At 42.9% G+C, this 24,903-nt stretch overlaps 1 protein-coding gene across 2 annotated transcripts in view; it reads left to right on the top strand.

Annotated features, from left to right (window-relative positions):
- Window positions 1–11,025, top strand: part of LOC145350831 (retinol dehydrogenase 13-like) — a 112,324-nt gene extending 101,299 nt beyond the window's left edge. For both annotated transcript variants that reach the window (XM_080200170.1, XM_080200171.1), the window contains one exon: window positions 9,612–11,025. In XM_080200170.1, coding sequence (XP_080056296.1) covers window positions 9,612–9,871 — 260 coding nt within the window. In that variant the 3' untranslated portion in view covers window positions 9,872–11,025. The remainder of the gene's footprint in view (window positions 1–9,611) is intronic.
- Window positions 11,026–24,903: the final 13,878 nt, after the last annotated feature.

Below are 24,903 nucleotides of genomic sequence, written 5' to 3' on the forward strand. Positions count from 1 at the left end.
CTGTCTCTCTGTCTGTGTGTGTGTCTCTCTCTCTGTCCGTGTGTTTGTGTGTGTCTGTCTCTCTCTGTCCGAGTGTGTGTGTGTGTGTGTCTCTCTCTCTCTCTCTCTCAGTGTGTGTGTGTGTCTGTCTCTCTCTCTCTGTCCGTGTGTGTGTGTGTGTGTGTGTGTGTGTGTGTGCCTCTCTCTGTCCAAGCATGTGTGTGTGTGTCTCTCTCTCTGTCCGTGTGTGTGTGTGTGTCTCTCTCTCTCTCTCTCTGTCTGAGTGTGTGTGTCTCTCTCTGTCTGTGTGTGTCTCTCTCTCTCTCTCTGTCCGAGTGTGTGTGTGTCTCTCTCACTGTCCAAGTGTGTGTGTGTGTGTCTCTCTCTCTCTCTGTCCGAGTGTGTGTGTGTGTGTGTCTCTCACTATCCGAGTGTGTGTGTCTCTCTCTCTCTCTGTCCGAGTGTGTGTGTGTGTGTGTGTGTGTCTCTCACTATCCGAGTGTGTGTGTCTCTCTCTCTCTGTCCGAGTGTGTGTGTGCGTGTGTCTCTCTCTCTCTGTCCAAGTGTGTGTGTGCGTGTCTCTCTCTCTCTGTCCGAGTGTGTGTGTGTGTGTGTCTCTCTCTCTCTCTGTCCGTGTGTGTGTGTGTGTGTCTCTCTCTCTCTCTGTCCGAGTGTGTGTGTGCGTCTCTCTCTCTCTCTCTGTCCGAGAGTGAGTGTGTGTGTGTGTGTCTCTCTCTGTCCGAGTGTGTGTGTGTGTGTGTGTCTCTCTGTCCGAGTGTGTGTGTGTGTGTGTGTGTGTGTGTCTCTCTCTCTCTCTCTGACGAGTGTGTGTCTGTGTGTGTGTGTGTCTCTCTCTCTCTCTGTCCGAGTGTGTGTCTCTCTCTCTCTGTCCGAGTGTGTGTGTGTGTCTCTCTCTCTCTCTCTCTGTCTGAGTGTGTGTGTGTCTCTCTCTCTGTCCGAGAGTGTGTGTGTGTGTGTGCGCGCGCACGCGCGTCTCTCTCTCTCTCTCTCTCTCTCTCTCTGTCCGAGTGTGTGTGTGTCTCTCTCTCTGTCCGAGTGTGTGTGTGTGTGTGTCTCTCTCTCTCTGTCCGAGTGTGTGTGTGTGTATCTCTTTCACTCTCTGTCCAAGCGTGTGTGTGTGTGTGTGTGTCTCTCTCTCTCTCTGTCCGAGTGTGTGTCTCTTTCTCTCTCTGTCCGAGCGTGTGTGTGTATGTCTCTCTCTCTGTCTGTCCGAGTGTGTGTGTGTATCTCTCTCTCACTGTCCGAGTGTGTGTGTGTGTGTGTCTCTCTCACTGTCCGTGTGTGTGTGTGTGTGTGTGTGTGTGTATGTGTGTGTCTCTCTCTCTGTGTCCGAGTGTGTGTGTGTTTCTCTCTCTCTCTCTCTCTCTGTCCAAGTGTGTGTGTGTGTGTGTGTGTGTGTGTGTCTCTCTCTCTGTCCGAGTGTGTGTGTGTATCTCTTTCACTCTCTGTCGGAGCATGTGTGTGTGTGTGTCTCTCTCTCTCTCTCTGTCCGAGTGTGTGTGTGTGTGTGTGTGTCTCTCACTGTCCGAGTGTGTGTGTCTCTCTCTCTGTGTCCGAGTGTGTGTGTGTGTGTGTGTGTGTGTCTCTCTCTGTCTGAGTGAGTGTGTGTGTGTGTGTGTGTGTGTCTTTTTCTCTCTGTGCCTGAGTGTGGTTGTGTGTCTCTCTCTCTCTCTGTCCGAGCGTGTGTGTGTGTGTGTCTCTTTCTCTCTCTATCCGAGAGTGTGTGTGTGTGTGTGCGCGCGCGTCTCTCTCTCTCTCTCTGTCCGAGGTGTGTGTGTGTGTGTGTGTGTGTCTCTCTCTCTCTCCGTCCGAGTGTGTGTGTGTGTCTCTCTCTCTCCCTCTGTCCGAGTGTGTGTGTGTGTCTCTTTCTCTCTCTGTCCGAGCGTGTGTGTGTCTCTCTCTCTCTCTCTCTCACTGTCCGAGTGTGTGTGTGTCTCTCTCTCACTGTCCGAGTGTGTGTGTGTGTGTGTGTCTCTCTCTCTCTCTGTCTGTCCGAGTGTGTGTGTGTGTGTGTATGTCTCTCTCTCTCTGTCCGTGTGTGTGTGTGTGTGTGTGTGTGTGTCTCTCTCTCTCTGTCTGTCCGAGTGTGTGTGTGTGTCTCTCTCTCACTGTCCGAGTGTGTGTGTGTGTCTCTCTCTCACTGTCCGAGTGTGTGTGTGTGTGTCTCTCTCTCTGTCCGAGTGTGCGTGTGTGTGTGTCTCTCTCTCTGTCCGAGTGTGTGTGTGTGTGTGTGTGTGTGTGTGTGTGTGTGTGTGTGTGTGTGTGTGTGTGTGTCTCTCTCTCTCTCTGTCCGAGTGTGTGTGTGTGTGTGTCTCTCTCTCTGTCCGAGTGTGTGTGTGTGTGTGTGTGTGTCTCTCTCTCTCTCTGCCTGAGTGTGGGTGTGTGTCTCTCTCTCTCTCTGTCCGAGTGTGTGTGTGTGTCTCTTTCTCTCTCTGTCCGAGAGTGCGTGTGTGTGTGCGCGCGCGTCTCTCTCTCTCTGTCCGAATGTGTGTGTGTGTGTGTGTGTGTGTCTCTCTCTCTCTGTCCGAGTGTGTGTGTGTGTGTGTCTCTTTCTCTCTCTGTCCGAGCGTGTGTGTGTGTGTCTCTCTCTCTCTCTCTCTCTGTCTGTCCGAGTGTATGTGTGTGTGTCTCTCTCTCACTGTCCAAGTGTGTGTGTGTCTCTCTCTGTGTCCGAGTGTGTGTGTCTCTCTCTCTGTCCGTGTGTATGTGTGTGTGTCTCTCTCTCTCTGTCTGTCTGTCCGAGTGTGTGTGTGTGTGTCTCTCTCTCTCACTGTCCGAGTGTGTGTGTGTCTCTCTCTCACTGTCCGAGTGTGTGTGTGTGTGTGTCTCTCTCTCTGTCCGAGTGTGTGTGTGTCTCTCTCTCTCTCTCTGTCCGAGTGTGTGTCTGTCTGTCTGTCTCTCTCTCTCTCTCTCTCTCTGTCCGAGTGTGTGTGTCTCTCTCTCTCTGTCCAAGTGTGTGTGTGTGTGTGTGTCTCTCTCTCGGTCCGAGTGTGTGTGTGTCTCTCTCTCTCTGTCTGAGTGTGTGTGTGTGTGTGTGTGTGTCTCTTTCTCTCTCTGCCTGAGTGTGGGTGTGTGTGTCTCTCACTCTCTGCCCGAGTGTGGGGGTGTGTGTGTGTCTCTCTCTGTCTGTCTGTCTGTGTTTCGCCCTTTCGCTCTCTCTCTCTCTCTCTGTCCCCTCTCTCTCCTCCCTCCCCTCTCCTCTCCTCCTTCTCCTCCTCTCCTCCTGTCCTCCTTTCTCCCTCTCCTTTCTCTTTTTCTCCTTTCTCCCTCTCTCTCTGTGGCTGGCTGTCTGTCTCTCTCTAAGTGGGTGTCTAAGTCTCTGTGTGTGTGTATGGCTTCCTTTGTGGCTCCCCATCTCTCCCTGTGTCTGGGTGTTCATTTGACAACGGATGAATGAACACTGCTCGACAATCAACAGGCTGTCTTCCTGTTGGGGAACACTTCAGCAGTCACGGGCATTTGGCCTCTGATCTTCGGGTGAGCGTTCTCCAAGGCGGCCTTCATGACACATGACAGCACAGAGTTGCTGAGCAGAGACTGATAGCCAAGTTCCGCACTCATGAGGATGGCCTCAACCAGGATCTTGGTTGGGTTCATGTCACGTTATGTGTAACCCCCATGACTTGCCTGGGCTTGCAAAATCTCACTTGCTGTCCTGGCTGGAGACAATACACACCTCTTTAACCTATGCTTAATGCTATCTCCACTCACATTGTCTGTCCTTTAAGACTTGATTACCTGTAAAGATTCACATTCCAACCATTATTTTGTAAATTGTGATTGTGTCTTTATATGCCCTGTTTGTGAACAGAACTCCCGCTCACCTGACAAAGGAGCAGCACTCCAAAAGCTAGTGGATTTTGCTACCAAATAAACCTGTTGGACTTTAAGCTGGTGTTGTGAGACTTCTTACTGGTTTTACCATCAAGCCAGGGGATCAACAAGGAGTGCAGGAGGGCATACCTAAACATGAGGTGTCAACCAGGTGAAGCTACAACACAGGGTTACTTGCATGCCAAACTAATAGAGCAAACCAATCCCACAGCTAAAGGATCGGTCCTCTACATTCCATTGTGAATGGTAGTGGACATTTAAACAAGGAGGAGCAGGTCCACAAAAATCTCCTCTCAGTTATGGGAGTGCCCAGCAGATCCAGTGCAAAAGTCAAAGCTGAAGCATTAGCAGTCGTCTTCAGCCAGAAATGCTGTGTTAATCATCCATCTTGACATCCTCCCGAGAGTCCCAGCATCATAACTGCCAGTCTTCAGCAAATTTAATTCATTCCACGTTATATCAAAGCATGGCTATGGACTCTGGTAATGTTCCAGCAATAATATTGAAGTCTTGTGCTCCAGAAATAAGCACATACTTGACAAACTTTCCAATGCTGCTACAAAAAATGGCATCTACCCGACAAATGTATAAGCTTGCCCAAGTATTCCCTGCCCCCAAAATGCAGGACACATTGAACTGGACCATTAACCATTTCATCAAGTCTACTCTCAATCATTAGAAAAGTGATGGAAAGTGTCATTGACAGTGCTATCAAGTGAAACATAGCCAGCAGTTTGGGTTCTGCAGGGGCTCCTGACCTTGTTACAGGCTTGACCCAACCAAAAAAGAGCTAAATTCGCAGAGGTGAGGTGAGAGTGACTTCCCTTGACATCAGTGGAATACTGTCCACTTGCTTGGATGAGTGCAGCTCCAACAATGCTCCAGAAAAGCAACACCATGCATCCAATTCAATTGCACCCCAATTACTACCCTAAACACTCACGTCCTCTACCAGTGACAGAGTGACAGCAGTATGCACCATCTGCGAGATGTACTGCAGCAACTCGCCAAGGGTCTTTCAACAGCACCTTCCAAACAAAAGACGTCCACTACCTAAAAGGACAAGAACAACAGATACATGGGGACACCACCACCTGCAAATTTCCTTCTAAACACCACACTATCCTGATTTGGAACTATATTGTCATTCCTTCAGTATTGTTGGATTAAAATCCTGGAAGCTCCCTTCTTAGCAGTACTGTCGATGTACATATCAAATGAACCGTAGCATTCAAGACCGGTTCACCATCACTTTCTGAGAGTAATAAATGCTTGCCTAACTAGCAATACCCTTGTCCCTATTTTAGTTTCTTTCTGGGATCAGCAGCTTCACCTTCAGTGGTCTGTAATTACTTGGTTTATCTCTACAACCCTCCTTAAATAGCAGAACCACATTACTTGTTCTCAAGTCATCTGGCACCTCCCCCACCACCTAACGAAGGGACAGGCTATCCCAAAAGCTTGGGGTTTTGCTACAAATAAGCCTGTTTGGACTTTAAACTGGTGTTGTGGGACTTCTTTCTGTTTTACCCAAGTCCAACGCTGACATCTCCACATCATGACCTCCCCCATGGCCAGAGAGGAATTGAAAATTTGGATCAGAGCCCCTGCAATCTCCTCCCTTGCCTCCCACAGCAGCCTAAGGCACAATTCATCTGGACCTGGTGAATTATCCACTTTTAAGGCTGCTAACACTTCCAATACCTTGTCCTACCTATGTCAGTTTACTCAACCTCACAATCTCTCTGAATTCGATGCCATTGTCCTCAATCTCTTGGATGGAGATGGATGTGAAGTATTCATTCAACACTCTATAATGTACTCTAGCTCCACCCACAGATTTCTCCCTTGATCCCTAATGGGCCCTACTCTTTCCTTGGTTATCCTCTTCTCATTGATATACTTGGAGAATATCTTGGGATTTTACCAGCCAGAGCTTTCTGCTATTCCCTCTTTGCATTCCTAATTGCATTCTTAATCTCCACCCTGCACTTCCTATACCTCACTAATGCCTCCACTGATTTGCTCCCCTTGTACTTTTTAGAAGCCTTTCTTTTACTTCTCATTGTATTCTGAATATCTGTGGTCATCTATGGTTCTCTGTTATTCCTACATATCACCCTAAAGGGGACATGCTGGGCTAGCACCCTCCCATTTCCTTTTTGAATACCCCCTCTGCACTTCTGTAGATTTTCTCGTTAGTAGCCACCTTGTAGTCTACCTTGGCCAAATCCAGTCTTATTTTAATAAAATCCGCTCTTCCCCAAACCAAAATATTTATTTGCAGCTTGACTATTTTCTTGTCCATAACGAGCTTAAATCGTACCTTGTTGTGATTGCTATCGCTAAAATACTCCCCCACCACCACCTATCCAACTTCATTCCCCAGAATCAGATTGAGCACAGCTCCCTCCTTGTTGGACCCTCCACATATTAATTTTAAAAGTTCTCTTGTACACATTTCAAGAAATCTACTCTATCCAAGTCCTTAACACTATGTATATCCCAGTTAAGGTTGGGAAAGTTGAAATCATCTGATATAATAACCCTATTGTTATTGTTTTTATACACCTCAACAGCAGAGCACATACTTGCTCTTCAATATCCCTCTGACTATCTAGGGGTCTATAATAAACACCTAACAATGTGGCTGTCCCTTTTGCATTCTTAAGTTCTACCCACAAAGCTTCATTTGGTACCCTGTCCAAGATATCTCGCCTTACTGTAGTAACTGACTCCTTAACTAATAACATAATGCTTCCTCCACTTTTAACTCATACCCTGTCTCGCCTGAGGATTCTGTATCTAGAGAGTTGTCAATGGTGTCCTTCCAAATCACTGAATATTGAAAAAAGTTTTTCTAAATTACCTTATCAAAAGTTTACAAGATCTTGTATCCCATTATCAGGTCTCTTAATCTCCTTGTTCTTATGAGAAAAGGACTAGTTTCTCCTTGTAGCTAGAACCTTTCATGCCTAGTATCATGTGAGTAACATGGCACGCTGGCACGTCTACACGAACAAGCACCGGAGTGTGGCGACCAAAGGATTTTCATAGTAACTTCTTGCAGTGTTGATGTAAGCCTACTTGTGACTAATAAATAAACTTTACTTTTCACTTTAAGGTCTTCTCTCTGTAGAATTATAGAATGATAATACACAAGACCATTGTGCCTATGCTGGCGTATGAATTTGAGCAGAAGTAGGCCACTCGGTCCCTCTGGTCTGCTCTGCAATTCAATAATATCATGGCTAATCTGATGATAACCCAGACTCCAGAGTCCTGCCTAGCCTTGATATCCTCCCCTTTCTTAATCAAGAATCTGTCTAACTCGGCCTTAAAAATATTCAAAGACTCTGGTTCCACTGCTTTTTGAGAGAGTTCCAGAGCTTGTGGCCCTCTGAGGAAAAAAATTCTCCTCATCCCTGCTATAACTTTAATATTGGCTTTTTAACATTTTTCTTATGGCAGATGTTGAGCTAACTGCTTTCTCCCTCCCTTTTGAAATACATAAATTACATTTGCTATCTTCCAATCTAATGGAACTTTCCCCAAATCCAGGGAATTTGGAAAAATTAAAACCAGTGCGTCAACCATCTTATTAGCCACTTTTTTCAAGGTCTTAGGCTGAAGTCTGTCTGGACTTTTGAATTTGTTAACCTGCAGATTAAACCAACAATTTACTCAATACCACCTCCCTGGTGATTGTAATTTTCCTGAGTTCCTTCCACCTTTCTATTTTTGATTTATAGCTATTTCTCGGATGTTGCTTGTGTCCTCTGTGGTGAAGACTGGAGCAAAATACCTGTTAGTACATTTGCCATAGCCCTGCTTTCATTTATCAATTCCACAGGCACACTTTCTAAAGGACCAAAAATGTCCACTTTGTTCACTCTTAATTAAATATCTTTATATTACTAGCTAGTTTTCTCTCGTACTCTAGTATTTCCCTGTTATCAATCTGTTTATAGTAGTCATGATATGGGTATGCCGGCGTTGGACTGGCATAAACACAGTAAAAAGTCTGACAACTCCAGGTTTTAGTCCAACCGATTTATTTGATAATAGACTCACAAGCTTTCGGGGTTAGCCCCATCTGTATGTGCTTTACATGCTCTGTCTGAGGCCAGAACTCTCCATTCACCTGACGAAGGGGCTAACCCCAAAAGCTTGTGAGTCTATTATCAAATAAATCAGTTGGACTAAAACCTGGTGTTGTCAGACTTTTTACTGTATCAATCTGTCATTCTTTGATTTTTTTTGTATATTCTTTCCAATCTTCTGACCTGCCACTCGTTTTTGGAAGAACTATCCAATTAATCCCATTCCCTTGCAATTTTTTTTAACTTCAATTATTCCTCTTGGAAAGATATCATTGAATTTGGTTCCAACACCCTTTCGGGTAGTGCATTCAAGATCAAAACAACTTGCTGTGTAAAGCTTGTTTTTTAATATCTTCTCTGTCGTTTATCTTAAATCTGTCTCCCTGGTTGCCACCTGTCTGCCATTGAAAACAGTTGCTCCTTATTTACTAATTAATCCAGGCACCATTCTTGTAAGTCACATGTTAATGCTTTGGCATTCTTTGAAGTGTGGTGCCTCGAATCGGGCAGCTGGATCCTAACCAGTGTTTTATATAGAAAAAACATAACTTCATGGTTTTAATAGAAGCATAAATTTCAAAAGCCAATGGTTCCTTTTTTTTGCAAAAATATACTTTATTAAAATATCTGCAAGAACATTACATATATTACAAAATGGCCATCTCTCAGTTAAATAATATTCAGGTTCTTTACATACATCATGTGACATTCTGAGATGCTTCAATACAGTCAAAGAACAATACAGACATTGTAATATGGTCCTTACAAATAGTGCAAAGGTATTTAAAGGTTGTCTACATGGAACAAGTTGCAGTTCGAGGTATGTTACAGTCTGATACAATTGGGATACATGTAATATTCACTGTATTGAGTAAGTCATTTGGCCCAAGGGGGTTCAGCTCCCCTCATTCACTATGGCTGAAAGGTTTTGATCTTCCCTATTACATTTCTGCAGCAGCTGCCTCAAGCTTTAGTGCATTCCTCAGGCCTTAGTCCTGAGCTCTGGAATGTGCCAATCTGCAACACTTGGTCGGGGATGACTCCTTGTACTGGAAGACCAAGTTTTGGGCAAAACAAAGAACGTTTTTCACTGACCCTCCAGCAGCAGCTGATTTTTATCCAGGTGTGCATCCCTGGGAACATCCCATAGAGCCCTGCATCGCAGAGCAGTTTGGACTGAACCTCAACAAAAAGCACGTAATCTCTCTCCAGACCTTTGCAAAGACACATCTAAGAAGGAAGTGAGCAGTGGTCTCTTCCCCACCATAGTCAACCCAAGCTGCAGCTGAAGTGAGACTCTGGTGTAGTGGAAGGATCTGACAGGGAGGACCTTTCTCATCATCAGCCAAGCTACATCTTGGTGTTTGTTTGAAAGTCCTCTAATCCCTAAATTACCTTCTCAGGTTGTCCTGCAACCTTCTAAGAATTGAGTATATACACTCCCAAGTCTCTGTCCCTGCTTCTCCTTTAAACTTGTACTAATAACTTTATATTGCCTTTCCTCAGTGAAGAAGAGGGCTTATGTGGTCACCATTTAAAATCTATCTTTCTCTCTTTTTGTTCTGACTTTAGATATTTAATATTTTTGTAATATCTCTAGTGTGTCACTCAGTATAATTTTCTGAAATACTGTGTGTCATTTGTTCCTTTTAAGTTGTATTTGTTCTCTTTCAGGGCCCTTTTTTCTGTTTTTAGTAAAATCGCCACGTTTAGGAGCACAACCCTCCATCTACCTGGCTGTAGCTGAAGAGCTGGAAGGAATATCTGGAAAATACTTTGATGTTCATAAACAAATGGATCCTGCTCCACAGGCCCTGGATAATGAGGCAGCCAAGCGTCTGTGGGAAATGAGTGCCAAATTGGTGGGATTGAAAAATGACAATTCTGATCCACAACTCCAAAGTAATTGCACTGTCAATGTCAATAGAGTCTAATAACACAATATTAGCAACAGCACCAAAGAATATGATAAGAAAATGATTGAAAGGTAACATTTACTTGCACAGTAAGTCACACTTTGGTATTTTTGAATTATTACATTATTGCTTCCCATTATCTTAAGTATTTGTAACACTACATTTGTTTTTACCTTGCCTCCTTGCTCTATCCATTTGTGAATTATCTATATTAGCACATTTAAAAATACACAATTATCTTTCATATCAGCATGAGGTAGAATGCACCCCAAGTTTCTTAAGGTTTGAATTGATTCTGTAACGCAATTGGTGAGGCAGCAAATCCAGTGCAGTTTGCTTGCTTGTAGAGGGAGTAATTGAAGGACAAGTCATTCCTGGTTATTGCTGGGCAACATTTAGCAAAAGATTAAAACCAGATGCATGCAGAAGGATAATATAAATCATAAGAATGGGAAAATATAGAGGAAAGAAGAAAACATTTCTCTAGATCAAAGCATATAATCTGCCATGATAATTTTCATAGCCAAATAATTGAGAAACAATACTATGATCAAGCCCAAGATGCCTTTTCTTTGTCAGTTTGGATCTTGTACATCTCTCTTGTAGGGACCTTGAATTGGTTCAATTTGAATTTGGATTTTGGAGCAAGCAAGGAGAATAGATTTGGGTTTGCCCATTCCTCTCTGCGCACTGGCTTTGTAACTTTAACAATTAAGTAAGAACTCCTTTAAAAATTCACAATTTTGGTGTGAGCTTCTGTTATTTTATGGAAGGGCTATTGTAATTACTAGTTTCACCAGTAGGTGTCTCACTTAATTTTTTTTTTGAACTGATCTCCCACTCACCTGATGAAGGGGCAGCACTCCCAAAGTTCGTGGTTGTGCTACCAAATAAGCCTGTTGGACTTTCACCTGGTGTTGTGAGACTTCTTACTACGTTTACCCCAGTCCAATGCTGGCATCTCCACATCTTAATTTTTTTTCCACAGATGTGTTAAAAGAAGATGCATTTTAATGTTAATTTATAAATCAAATATTACCAGTCTGAAATGTTGACTATTTCTGGAATCATATCAATTGAAAATATTACAATTATTCTTTATGCATAGCATTTGTGATGGAATAATAAATAAAAATTAAAATTTGGGGAGATGGTGGTGTAATGGTTGCATTACTGCACTAGCTAATGCTGTAAGAGTAATGGGTTCAAATACCTAAATGGCAACTAGTGGAATTTAAAATTCAATTAATAAAAGCTAATCTCAGTCCAGGTGAGCAAGAAATTCTCATCGATTGTCATAACAACCAATCTGGTTCACTATTGTCTTCCAGAGAAAGAAATGATAATTGTCTGTTTTGGCCTGACTGGGGTTCCAAATCTACAGTAATGTGGCTGACTCTTGACCGCACTCAGAAATAGAACATAGAACATAGAACATTACAGCGCAGAACAGGCCCTTTGGCCCACGATGTTGCGCCAACCAGTTAAAAAACAATGACCCACTAAGATCCCCTCTTAGCCGCCTTCTTTCCAGCGAAAACAACCCCAAATCCCTCAGTCTCTCCTCATAGGACCTCCCCTCCATACCAGGCAACATCCTGGTAAACCTCCTCTGCACCCTCTCCAAAGCCTCCACATCCTTCCTGTAATGGTCAAGCAATTCACTCAATTCAAGGGCAGTTAGGGATGGATATGTTTTGAGCCAAATGTTTGAGGTATAATTGTGAGGCCTCTCAGAGATTCGATTGCCACTTTGTTGTTCATTCTGCTGCACTCAAATGAGCTCTAATAGCAGCATTTGGTGTGCGCACCTTCAACTCTAGTTTACATATATTATCTGCTGCAGGTTTGACAAGGCCAAGTTTCTGTTACTTCTGTCCAGGGTTTCATCCATGGTATGTTGGAAAGTGAAGACTTTCTCAACTACGTTCTTGATAATATGGCCAAGCTTAAATCAGCATGATTTGTGATACCTCTAAGTATCTTCGAGTGAAAGTGTATTCTTGGTAACATGTGGGTCTCAAGGATTTTTATCTAAAAAAGCAGTGCTGCTGTCTTAACAGACAGTCTATGCAGGCTTCCAATTTGGGCCTCCACTTCTTCACAGCAACCCCCACTCAGGGGTTGATTCTCACTCCCAACTATTTCATAGTTTTGCCAGGTGTGTGTGAAGCTGGACACCTTGCAGTTGCCAGTTTTCCAGAAAGTTATACAAGTAGGTTTTGGCTTAAGTGGAAACCCTTGGTCTTCCTGGCATTCATTTTGAGACCTGTACATTTGCAGAAAGCCTGGATAATCGATAGACTCTTACTTATGCCTACATGGGAGTTAATGAGGAATGCAATATTATTGGTGAAAGCTAATGGCAAGCAATTGTTCTTCCTTCCATGAAGGGGCAGTTGTACACACAAGATTGCCTTTTGCAAAGAGCAGATCAATGGGTCCATTGTAATGTTGAATGGAACTGAGAAGAATGGGCCTCCCTGCTTGACTTAGTGTGTATTGGATTGGTCTGACCGTTGATGCTCTTGATAACTGTGCTCTTTTCCAAGTGCAAGCTTTCGATCATCAAGATATGTGGTGCCGATCTGGCCCATTCTTCACTCCTGTGCTGTGGCAATTACTCAAGCCATAACCCTTAGATGGAGTCGAAGATGGACCATGTTAGCAACTGCGCAATGTACAAATGTTTAGAAAAAGAGGGGGGGAAACATTCCCAACATTTCCCTCATCTGTCAGTCCATCTGCAAGCAGACCCTGACCTTTTTGTCTCTTGCCACTTCAACACACCACCCTGCCCTCCTGTCCACATGTCCTTCCTTGGCCTTTTGCAATGTTTTAGCGAACCCCAATGCAAATTGGAGGAACAGCACCTCATCTTCCAATTGGGCACTTTACAGCTTCTGGATTGACCACTGAGTTGAACAACTTCAGAGCATAAACTCTCCCCTCCACTTTCACCCCATTTCCATTTATTTTGTTTCACTTTGTTTCATCCTATTCATCCATTTTATCATCCTTCTTCCTCTTCTCCATTTTTTCACTTTCCATTCCAGTTCCCCCCTCCATCCCACCCTTTCAGGGCAATTGTCACATTTCTCAGGCAGTTCTTTATAAATTTGCACCTTTGTCCTGCCATTCATGCATTCTGATCATTTAATGGACACTTTTTAGCACCTTCTCAGCCTTTGTATCCTCATTTACATTCCCTTTGCCCCATTCCACCTCCCCCCCACACAACCCACCCTCATAGTATAAGTCTCTGCTGATTCTCTTGGCTCTGACAAAGGGTATCCAAACTCGAAACATTGGCTCTATTCTCACCCCACAGATGCTGAGAGACCTGTTGAGATTTTCCAGCATTTTCTGTTTTCAGATTCCAGCATCTGCAGTATTTTGCTTTTATTTCTCTCCTCCTGTTGGCGACCTTTGTCGCTATGGCTGCATCAAGCTGTGCTTAGACCCTGGGTATGCAAACACCAAGTGTCACTACATGCTAAAGTCTATCTATTCCCATTGTTGCAAAGGATCGTCTAGCCATCCAAGTTTTTTGGATCGTGTTGTACCACCTGTCCCTCATGGAAGAATATATGCAGAGAAACACCTTTTGACCACAAGTTCATCAGGCAGTTTGTCTGTCCGTCATGTCCCAGGGGCCCTGTGGGAAAAGGGGATGGTGGATCTTTCCTTGAGCAGGCTGTCAGTCATTTGGCAGAATGTCTCATTGGCAAAACTTTCAAACAAGCACCAAGATCTAACTTGGCTGATGATGAGAGAGGCCATCCCCATCATATCCTTCCTATTGAAATGCATCACTACTGTGGTGCCCATTCCATATATTTACATGGCATGTTCATGAAACAAAATGACCTCTAACTAGCTTACTAGGGTCTTAGATGAATTAAATTGATAAAATTTCGATTTACAGTTAAAACAAAAGGCCATTGTAGCCACAGCACCAAGGAGGAATGTATGGATATCACATGAACCATCTTTAAACAAGGTTGAAACCTTCATTATTTGATAATGTTGTTATTCCAAGTAAGCCATAAAATAGTAAACTTTATTATTAAAATATAAATATGTAAAAACACCTACAAAATGATTATTAACAAATAACATGATAAATCAGTGATAAAACATACAATATCTAATAAAAGTGGTTTTAAACAAAATGTGCATTGCTATTATCCATAAAAATTTGTGAAATCTTAATGGTGTGTAATATGGCAATCCAGGTGGTTTGTTCAGCAAAACCTTCAAAGTTCTTAATGTCAAGAAACTTCTTTAGCTATTCATTCTGTTTATGCCATTTGCCTCTGGCACCTATGACAAATCCAAAGAATTTAACCTCAGAACATCTAGTCAAATCTATGATTTATTTTATTAGATGGCTATACTTTCCTGTTTTTTCTTCCGAAGCTCTCTGTAGGGAATTATTATCCTCAAACCACATGGTCACGTTGATCACCACCACCTTGTTCTCTTTACAAATTAAGATATCCGCTTGAATACTGCTTAATTGTAGTTCTTATGTAAGGTTCCAGGAAAATTTTAAAGTGATGTTTTGTCTCAAAATCTTTAAGTAACTGTAGAATTTTGTTGTGCCTGTAGATCCTGGCCTTTTTAGTATGTGGGCAATACCCAAAGATATGCCCGACGATTTCATTGGCTGTGTTTCATCTGCTGCTTAATATATATTCCAGATAGATCTTCTGATAGATAGAAACTTCCTTGTTGGATAAACATTGCTACTTAGTAAAAGAGTGTTACTAAAATTAGATTCCTTAAAACAGTTAATTCACAGCCAGTGATTTGACACTGGGTCGTCAAGGAACTAGGAAATACCGATCCTCTGATAATTTAGTTTCATCCAATTGTTAGCTTCCAGTTTACACCAATTCAGGGAAGGTCTTCCTCAATTCCTTCAGCCCTAATTAGGGCATTATGGGGATTTAGGCCCTCCACTTCCTTGACCCAGAGGCTCCTCAACTGACTGCATTTAAAATCCAAATCTACTCCATTATTCTGGAAGGAGGCCAGGACAATTGGGCCTTCTTTCATCCTAAATTTATTATATTTTTTAAAAACTGATACTGGGATTTCCACTTCCAATTTTGGAAGAGCCAACCTTCCATCTCTTAGTCTAGCATAGAGAATTTCATCTGCTATATGATTTGGTACGTGAAGTATCTCCTTTACTGATTTTTTTAATAACTCTATCTAGTGCAATTACTTTGTTCTGGGATATCTCACTTAATGTTAGATGATAATAAAATCAAGGGATAAATTACGTTTTTAACATATTAAATTTTTGAATCGGTTTTAGGATACTGGTTTTCAAGTTGTCAACCCATGTGGACAGCTCTACTTCCCAGTCCTTATCCTTGGTTCCTACAAATGGATGAAATTTAGTACCTAAGTATTTTTTGATCTACCCTGGTTCAATAAAGTTTACAGGGGTCTCCTTCATTCTGCACAACTCTTCGTTTTTGTGTAAAAATGTTTTATTCTTAGATAGCATGCAAAACCCTGCCATTTTGGTCATATTAATCCTTAGGCCTGACAAACAAAATTGTTCCAATATTTTTAGACTTTCCTCCATTCCCTTGTAAGATGCACTGACGATAACTATATCTCAGCAAATGCAAGAGCAGTCACTGTAATTACCTCATTGGTAGGTTGGATACCTTACTATCAAGCATACAGAAGAGCATATCCATAATAATGTTGAAAGGCAAAGGAAACAGAAAGTCTCCCTATTTAATACCCCTGCCGTTGGGGATAGCTGATGTTTTATTTTTGCCTACTTCAATATCCGTATATAAATTTTCAATCAATTTGATCATTTTTCCAGGGAATCCTACTCTTCTTAAACTTTTCATAATTAATGCATACTCAACAGAATCAAATGCCTTCGTAAGATCAATAAAAACCACTCTAAGGTTACGTTTATGACCTTCGGTACCCTTATAAATTTTTTAAAATATATATTATTTAGAATATCGATTTTGTTTTTTTTCATTACAACCAGATTGCCCCATCATAAATCCTCTGACTGTTGTTTAACTTAACTACCTTGTCTAATCTCCTACTGATTATTTTTGTGAAAATTCTCAGTTATAGCAAACCTATAACTGTGTATAACCTATACAATGGTGACTAGTGGAGTGCCCCAGGGGTCGGTGCTGGGGCCTCAGCTTTTTACCATTTATATAGATGATCTGGAGGAGGGAACCGAGTGTAGGGTGTCGAAATTTGCGGATGACACCAAGATTGGGGGAACGGCAAATTGTGCGGAGGGTGTGGAGAGTCTGCAGAAGGATCTAGATAGGCTGGGCGAATGGGCCAGGAAATGGCAAATGGAATTTAATGTTGGCAAGTGTGAGGTGGTCCACTTTGGTAGGAAGAATGGTAGGAAGGACTATTACTTACGTGGCGAAAAACTGCAGCAGGCGACAGTGCAGAGGGACCTCGGGGTCCTTGTGCATGAGTCACAAAAACCCAGCTTGCAGGTGCAGCAGGTGGTCAGGAAGGCAAATGGGATGCTGGCCTTCATAGCGAAGGGGATTGAATATAAAAGTAGGGAGGTCTTGCTGCAGCTGTATAGGGCATTGGTGAGGCCGCAGCTGGAGTACTGTGTGCAGTTTTGGGCGCCGCACCTGTACAAAGATATTTTGGCCTTGGAGGGAGTGCAGAGGAGGTTTACTAGGCTGATACCGGAGTTGAGGGGGTTGAGCTATGAGGAGAGGCTGAATAAACTAGGCTTGTACTCGTTGGAGTTTAGAAGAATGAGGGGAGATCTCATTGAGACGTATAAGATGATGAATGGGATGGATAGGATAGAGGTGGAAAGACTCTTCCCGCTCAAAAAAGACACTAGGACTAGGGGGCACAGCCTCAAGATAAAGGGGGGGCGTTTTAGAACGGAGTTGAGGAGGAACTTCTTCACTCAAAGGGTGGTGAATCTCTGGAATTCTCTACCCGTTGAAGTGGTGGAGGCTGCCTCGCTAAATATTTTCAAGAAGCGGGTTGATGGGTTTTTGATAAGAGAGGGGATTAAGGGTTATGGGGAGAGGGCCGGAAAGTGGAACTGAGCCACGACAGATCAGCCATGATCTTATTGAATGGCGGGGCAGGCTTGAAGGGCCAGATGGCCTACTCCTGCTCCTATTTCTTATGTTCTTACGTTCTTATAATAAGTGGTTGCCAATTCTTGATATTCTTTAAGCCTCTGTCTCATCAGATTTAGATATAAGGATTGTTCTTGCTAATTTTAATGATCCTGGGATATCTCCTGACAGCAGCCAAATATTATATATTTTTGCCAACAAGATCAGGAATTTATTCAGCAGCATTTGTACATTTTAACTTTTATTCCATCAGGACCAGGAGCCATTTTCTTTTTAAAGTGCTCTAAAGATTCATTAACTTCTTGGTCTGTGATTGGATCCAATATTCCTTTATAATCACGGTTTACTTCACTGTTCCCAAATTTCCATTTACTTGTATCTATTCTCTGTTTACTTGCTGTTAACCTTTTTGCGAAATACTTCTCTAGATCTTTAATAGTCGTCTTTTCAAAGCACCATTAATTTTACCATACCTCCTAGGTTTTATAGTAACCATTTTTCTTTTCTGACTACTCTTCTAAAATTAATCTTACCGCTGCTTTACTCATCTTCATTTTTTTTTCTTGCTTTATCCTTTACCTCATTATTATCTTTACTTACGTTTACTCCAGGAAAGTAATCCTGATCTTCAACATTTAATGTTTGATCTAGCCCCTCCTCTACCACCGTAGAATCCGAATCTGATCCATTCACCACCTCTGCAAATTATTTAATTTCTCTCTTTCCTCCTTACTGTTCTTTTATTGGAAATTTGCTTATTAGTCTTAGATGTTAGCACTTCAGCAATTTTACAATTAATATTTGAACAATGTTTAAATCTTAATTCTAACTATAAGAAGATCTCCATTTCCTCATCTGTCCAAACTAAATATAAATTACTTCTAATCAATTTTCGATCTTTTTTGGCATTCTTCTCTGTGTTTTATTTCTCTCACCCAGGTGACTTTTGGCCTCATGTTATCTCAAACCCCTCTAAGTCTCAAACTCCTTACCACATATTTTCCGTTTATTGTTCTGCTTATCTAAGCCTGTAAATTCTACTCTATTTTTATATTATATTACATTTCCCATGATGACAAGCTATAGGATGAAATTCTCCATTCTTATCACATTACGAGCATCTTGCTTTTAATTTATGATCTTTATGTATCCCTTTGAAGTGTTCCTTTAACATCTTAAGCGAATTGAAAACAATGAAGCAAATGGAGCGTGTATATTCCTCATATGGATAGGAAATACATGTGTCTAATTCTGAATTAGATTTCTTGGATTTGACTCTACTAACTTTAGTAGCTTCGATCAACTCCAATTATATTAGAATTAGATGTTGATGCCCTAGACCTTCCTCCAGTATCTGGGTTAAAATAGTCATTATTAAAATCATTGTTAAAAGGTATCAAACTTGAATCAACACCCTTATTTTAAAAAATTAAGCCTGTACAATCATTTAGGGGAGAATTGTGATCCTTGCTTTCCCTGATTTCTTCTCTGGCCACCAAATTGACTTCTTGTAGCTCAATGTCATTATCTAAGCAAATATCAACCACAGATCTTCCCCGGGTTGGATTACTTCCCAGAAGGTGGTTACTTTGATTTACTGTGAGAATTCCATAGTTACCTGGTTTCCTTAATGACTTAATTATGTCATCCTCCATGGTCTGAGCGGAGGCAGGTAAAAATGTCTGAGAGCCCACAGATAAGATTTCACTGTCACCGCATTTGCAAAAGTACTGTACTGCATCTACAGTACTTAGCATTCTTGATCCACAATGACCAGTCAGCCAGAACGGGGATATTTATACACCAGTTACCATCCTACCAGAACAATTATCAGCTTCCACCAGAACACCATCATTCTTTTTACTAAAAATTCACCTGTAGGAGGAAAATCAATTTCCGCAAACCGCCCAATGTAAATGGCTTCGCACAGTCCGATTTCACCGTCTTGATAAAATTTAGGAAATCTGTCTAACCCCAAACCTGGAAATAAAGAAAACATCTAAGTCCTAGGAAGACATTACCGGAGCACGACTTTGATTAAAAAAACAAAAAAATTCCAAAGTCGTAATCACTGTCTAAGAAAGGGAAGGCCCTTGGGAAAGGCCCTCCCCATCAGATCCTTCCTACATGGGCAGCATCGCACTCCATCCGCATATTACGCTCATGGTGCCTGTGGCTGGGAAGAGACCGTTACCCACCTCCTTGTGGTCTGGAGAGAGATGCAGTAGCATTTGTCGAAATTCATCCCAAGCAGCTCTGTGATGCAAAACTCTGGGCTCTATAGGCTGTACCCAGAGACACACACCGAGACAAACATCAACTTCAGCTGAGGATTATCAACTCAGTGAAAAATACTCTTTGCTCTGCTTGAAACTTGTTAGTCTTCTCTTCCAGTGTAGAATTGTCCTTGACTGTGTTGCAAACAGGCACATTCCAAAGCCCAGGACTGTGGTGAGGGACAAACTAAAGTTTGGGGCAGCAGCTGCACAAGCGCAATGGAGAAAAAGTCACTGTCTAAGACCTTTAGCCATAGTGCCACAGGAGCTGGGAATTGTATAGACCCCCGCGGGCTATATAACCCATTGAACATGTGTATTACATTCATATTGAAGCACACCATATGTATTACAATTACAACATCATGTGTATTACAATTACAACAGGATCAATATAAACAATTTAAATATCATTGCACTTTTGTAATCAACAGTTTAAAATTTCTGTGATGTTCCTTTGATCGTATTGAAGCACCACAGTCTGCATCAGGACCTGGAAAAGTAGCAAAAACATTGCACTTTCTATGATTGCCATTTTGAAATGTTTTGTAATGTTCTTTTCAGATATTTTATGGATAGAGCATATTTTTGTAAAAAAAACTATGTGCCACTGGCTGCAAAGGTGAAGTCCTTTCTCTACTCTCCAAATGACCCTAATCCTTAGTGTGATCCTTTTGCACAGATAATTGCATTCATGAAGCTTGTAGCCAAGTGGTCATTCTTTGTGTTATTTCCAGATGATTTGCTGTTCCATTGTGGAGACATTGGCCAGAGTTTTACCACCCACCTGCCACAGGAATTGGAGTTGTGAGAAACGCAGCTCACAGTCAAACAATTTAGTCGAGTCAAGTTCCGAAGGAGCAAGATATTTTATTTAACGTTCTTGCAAGACCAGGTGTCCAAAAAATAGGCACACCTTACATCGATTTGCAGCACATTTTTATACCTTTTTTACAATCATTGAAATGGCTTTGCAATGTGTTGTTCTCCCCTAATTGGTGGTCCCTGTCCTATTAGTGAGTTGTCATTCCCCAATTGGCTCATAGTCCCACGTTTCCATCCCCTCCACTCCCCTTCTAACCATGTTTCTTATCGCAAGAGTACAAATGATATTGTTTATTCAATCTTCTTACTTGATTAGTTCTCCCCTCTGTCTTATCTAAAACTATTTAACATGTCCAGTTCAGACCAGCTGCAATCAATCTTCTGCCAACTCAATTACCGATGTCCTCACTATCTCAGTGACCTTCATCACCCTTGGAGTGAAGAGATATGCTCAGTTGCAAAAACAACACATCATGCTTACCATTTGTCTCCTAATCTGGGCCCCCATAAATTCCTACAGGATGTGGTGTACATGTGTCTGACTACATCCAGTTTACCTGACTTTAGGCTATTTCTCTATGGTGTGCAGGTATATGTGTTAACAGCATCTTTACCTGTTGCTCACAGAGTGGACAAGGGACAGAACATGGGAAGGCCTGTTGACCTCAGGTGGGATTTTACAGCTTCAGGACAAGCAAGGCCTTAGAATCCATATGTCTGCACCCATTTTGACGCATGCATACTTTTCAGAAAAGGGGCAGAGAGTTTTACAAAATGACTCTTTTAAACCCTTCCATAGGCTTGTAGATTGTCAAAACATTGAGTTATTAACTTTTTTTGGCTGCCACCTGTAGGATAATTGTTTGAATGCTTAGTTGGCATTGGGCTGCAGTTCTAATTCTTTCCAACAGATGGAGGAAGATTGCTTACTGTTCCATTGAGTCGGGTCATGACATATTCTGCCTGTGCTCAGTTCTGTGTTCTAATACTGGAGAGAAAGATTTAAACTGTTTTGAATTAATAAATTATAATGTGACACATCCTTCATGCTAGCTTAGATCCAGTACTGTTAGTCCTGAAATGCACACTAGTGTCGTACATTTATCCATAAAATTTATACAGTTCCATTTCATTAGTATTCAAAGTTGACATGTAAAGTGTAAAACATCAACTTCTTTCAATACAGTATGTAGCATTCACAATTGCACCTTTGAAGGATTTTACGTGGTTACCAACCTCTCAGTACTAAGGCAGTGAGAACATTAGGCCATGGCCTTTCCCATTTGAGCTTTTGTGGCAACTACCCCAGAGTCCAGTGTGTCCCTCAGCACATAGTGTTGCATATTGGCAGATTCTAAGGTCCAGGTCTAAGTCATCAATGACTGTTTGTACTGGAAGAATCACAAGGTTTCATACTGTCCAAAAAGCAACTCTCACCAAGTTAGTAGTCTTCTTTGTCTACACCCCTAGGGACAGCCCATAAAATTCAGTCATGTGTTATGAACTGCTCAGGTGAAGAGCCAGCAAGCCTCGCTATTTGCCTCAGAGGCTGCCAAGGTCATCTTCTGGTCCAGGGTCCGCTCCATGGAGCAGGACGAAAAGTGCTCACGTTTCTTCTTCCAGAAGGTACACAGAGAAACCTCTGTGATCAACAACCTGAAAGAAGAAGACGGCTCAGTAGGGTCATCGCAGTCTGACATTCTGAGGATCTACAAATCCTTCTATGCCAGACTGTATGACCTGAAGCCAACAGACAGCACAGCCTCCCAGTCTTTACAGTTGTCTATCATGCAGATCTTATATGACGGCGAGCAGGACAGCCTGGACAGAGCGGTATCTCTGGACGAGCTGATGAAGGCCGTCGAGTCCTTTCAGAAGGGTAAAACTCCCGGAAGCGACAGCTTACCAGCTGAGTTTTACTCGGCGTTGTGGGACTTGACGGGCCCGGACCTCATGGAAGTATACAAGAGTATGCTTCTGGAAGGTAGAATGTCAGAATCCATGAGGAAAAGCATCATTACCCTCATCTACAAGCAGAAGGGGGAAAGGGAAGAAATTAGAAATTGGTGACCCATTTCACTATTGAACATGGATTATAAAATTCTGGCCAAAGTCATCGCCAACTGGGTCAAATCTGCTCTGGGGTCAGTGATCCATCCTGATCAAACTGATGCAGTACTCAGCAGAAGATCTCTGATAGCCTTGTGCTACTCAGGGATATGGTCGCCTACGTGCAGGACAGGCAGGTGGATACGTGCCTCATTAGCCTAGACCAGGGGAAGGCGTTTGACAGAATATCGCACAGCTACATGATGGATGTGCTCTCCAAAATGGGCTTTGGGGAGGGAATCTGCAATTGGATCCGGCTGCTCTACACAGACATCAGTAGCGCAGTTTCAGTCAATGGGTGGGAATCAGATAGCTTTCAAATCAGGTCTGGAGTCAGACAGGGCTGCCCTCTCTCCTCTGTCCTTTTTGTGTGTTGCATTGAACCCTTCGCCAAGGCCCTCAGAAGCGACCCAGGCATCAAAGGGGTGACAATCCCAGGCAGCGGAGGCACACAGGTTAAAGCCTCCCTGTATATGGATGACGTGGCTGTCTTCTGCTTGGACCCCTCATCTGTTCGTAGGCTCCTCCAGGTCTGCGAGCAGTTCAAGCTGGCCTCGGGAGCCAAAGTCAACCAGGGTAAGACCGAGGCCATGTTCTTTGGGAACTGGGCTGACAAATCCTTTGTCCCCTTCACCGTCAGGGCAGACTACCTGAAGGTGCTGGGGATTTGGTTTAGAGCGGCAGGGGCATGCGCCAAAAACTGGGACGAGCGCATCGCAAAAACCAGGCAGAAACTGGGCTTGTGGGAGCAACGCTCCCTCTCCATGACAGGAAAAACCTGGTGATCCGATGCAAGGTGCTGTCCGCGTTGTTGTACGTGGCACAGGTGTGGCCTATCCCCAATTCCTGCGCTGCAGCAGTGATGCAGGCCATCTTCAAGTTTATCTGGAGATCAAAGATGGATCGCGTCCGGAGGGAGGCGATGCACAAATCTCCAGAGAATGGCGGGAAAAACGTTCCCAACACCGCCCTCATCCTGATGGCCACCTTTGTGTGCGGCTGCATCAAGCTGTTCATAGATCCTCAGTACACTGACAGCAAGTGCAAATACTTTTTGAGGTTTTACCTGTCCCAAGTGTTACGGAGGATGGGTCTGGCCACACTGCCGCGGAACGCTCCAAGTAGTTGGACTGTACTACGGCACCTGTCCTTCGTGGAGAAACTTTTCCACAAACGCACCTTTGACCACATGATGATTAAGCAGTGGTCAGCGCGTAACATCCTTGTCCACTCTGTGAGCAACAGGTAAAGATGCTGTTAACATATATACCTGCACACCATAGAGAAATAGCCTAAAGCCAGGTAAACTGGGTGTAGTCAGACACATGTACACCACATCCTGTAGGAATTTATGGGGGCCCAGATTAGGAGACAAATGGTAAGCATGATGTGTTGTTTTTGCAACTGAGCATATCTCTTCACTCCAAGGGCGATGAAGGTCACTGAGATAGTGAGAACATCGGTAATTGAGTTGGCAGAAGATTGATCGCAGCTGGTCTGAACTGGACATGTTAAATAGTTTTAGATAAGACAGAGGGGAGAACTAATCACGCGAGAGAAATGGAGACGGCGGATCCTGTCAGATGGTTCCCTGAGCAGGCTGTCAGTGTCATCTGACAGAACGCCTCATCACCAGAACTCACAAACAAGCACCGAGGTCTGGCTTGGCTGGTGGTGAGAAGGGCACTCCCCGTCAGATCCTTTATGTACACTCACGGTCTCAACATCACTGCACACTGCCCTCGAAGCGGCTGCAGGGCTGATGAGATGGTCGCACACCTCCTTGTGGAATGTGTCTTTGCAAAGAAGGTCTGGAGTGAGATGCAGTGGTATTTGTCGAGGTTCGTCCCGAGCAGCTCGGTGACACAGGACTCTGTGCTCTATGGGCTGTTTCCAGGGATGCACACCGAGACAAATATCAACTGCTGCTGGAGGGTCATCAACTCGGTGAAGGACACACTTTGGTCCGCCCTATCTTCCAGTTGAAAGAATTGTCCTTGACCGAGTATTGCATTCTGGCACATTCCAAGGTCCAGGACTACGTGCTGAGGAACGTGCTCAAGTTTGGGGCAGCAGCCACAAAGGCACATTGGGGAAAGGCCACACTGTAAAGCCTTTCAACCGAGGCAGACCGAGGGTCCGGTAACTGCAGAATATCCTCAGCCTGCATAACTGTGTGCCAAACTGAAAAATAACAGCACTCAGTAAAACCTGAGGCATGTATATAGTTTTAAGCAATGAAATGTAATGTGTAAATAAGCATAGTATTGTACTGGAAAAACAATTTTTTTTTGCACTGTTTGGAACTTTTTTGATCTGTCGGTTTGCAATAGTTTACTTGAGAGTTTTTTATGAATAAAGTATATTTTTGAAGTAAAAAAAACTAATGCATATCGTTCTTTTGGCTAAGATCAAATGTAGTATCAGCATGTTGTACTTGGTTGAAATCATTAGGTTACATTTTAGCTTCATTTGAAACAATTTTTAAAAGCGGCATCTCGGCCTTTTGGCTAAGATGCAAATGAGATCAAGACTTGGAGAAGGTGCAATCCCTGCTTCAATCAGCTTGGATCATGTCGATCAAGTGCAAGACAGGAAGTGGGATGCCTGTCTTGTCAGCTTGGATCTGGAATATCTCACTTGCTGAGACTTTGAATTGGACTTTGATTGGATTGAATTGGATATAAACAAAAAAAACCTATTGCAT

The sequence above is a fragment of the Carcharhinus amblyrhynchos genome, chromosome 12 (genome assembly GCF_965287045.1).
Source record: "Carcharhinus amblyrhynchos chromosome 12, sCarAmb.v2.hapA, whole genome shotgun sequence".
Taxonomy (NCBI): Eukaryota; Metazoa; Chordata; class Chondrichthyes; order Carcharhiniformes; family Carcharhinidae; genus Carcharhinus; species Carcharhinus amblyrhynchos.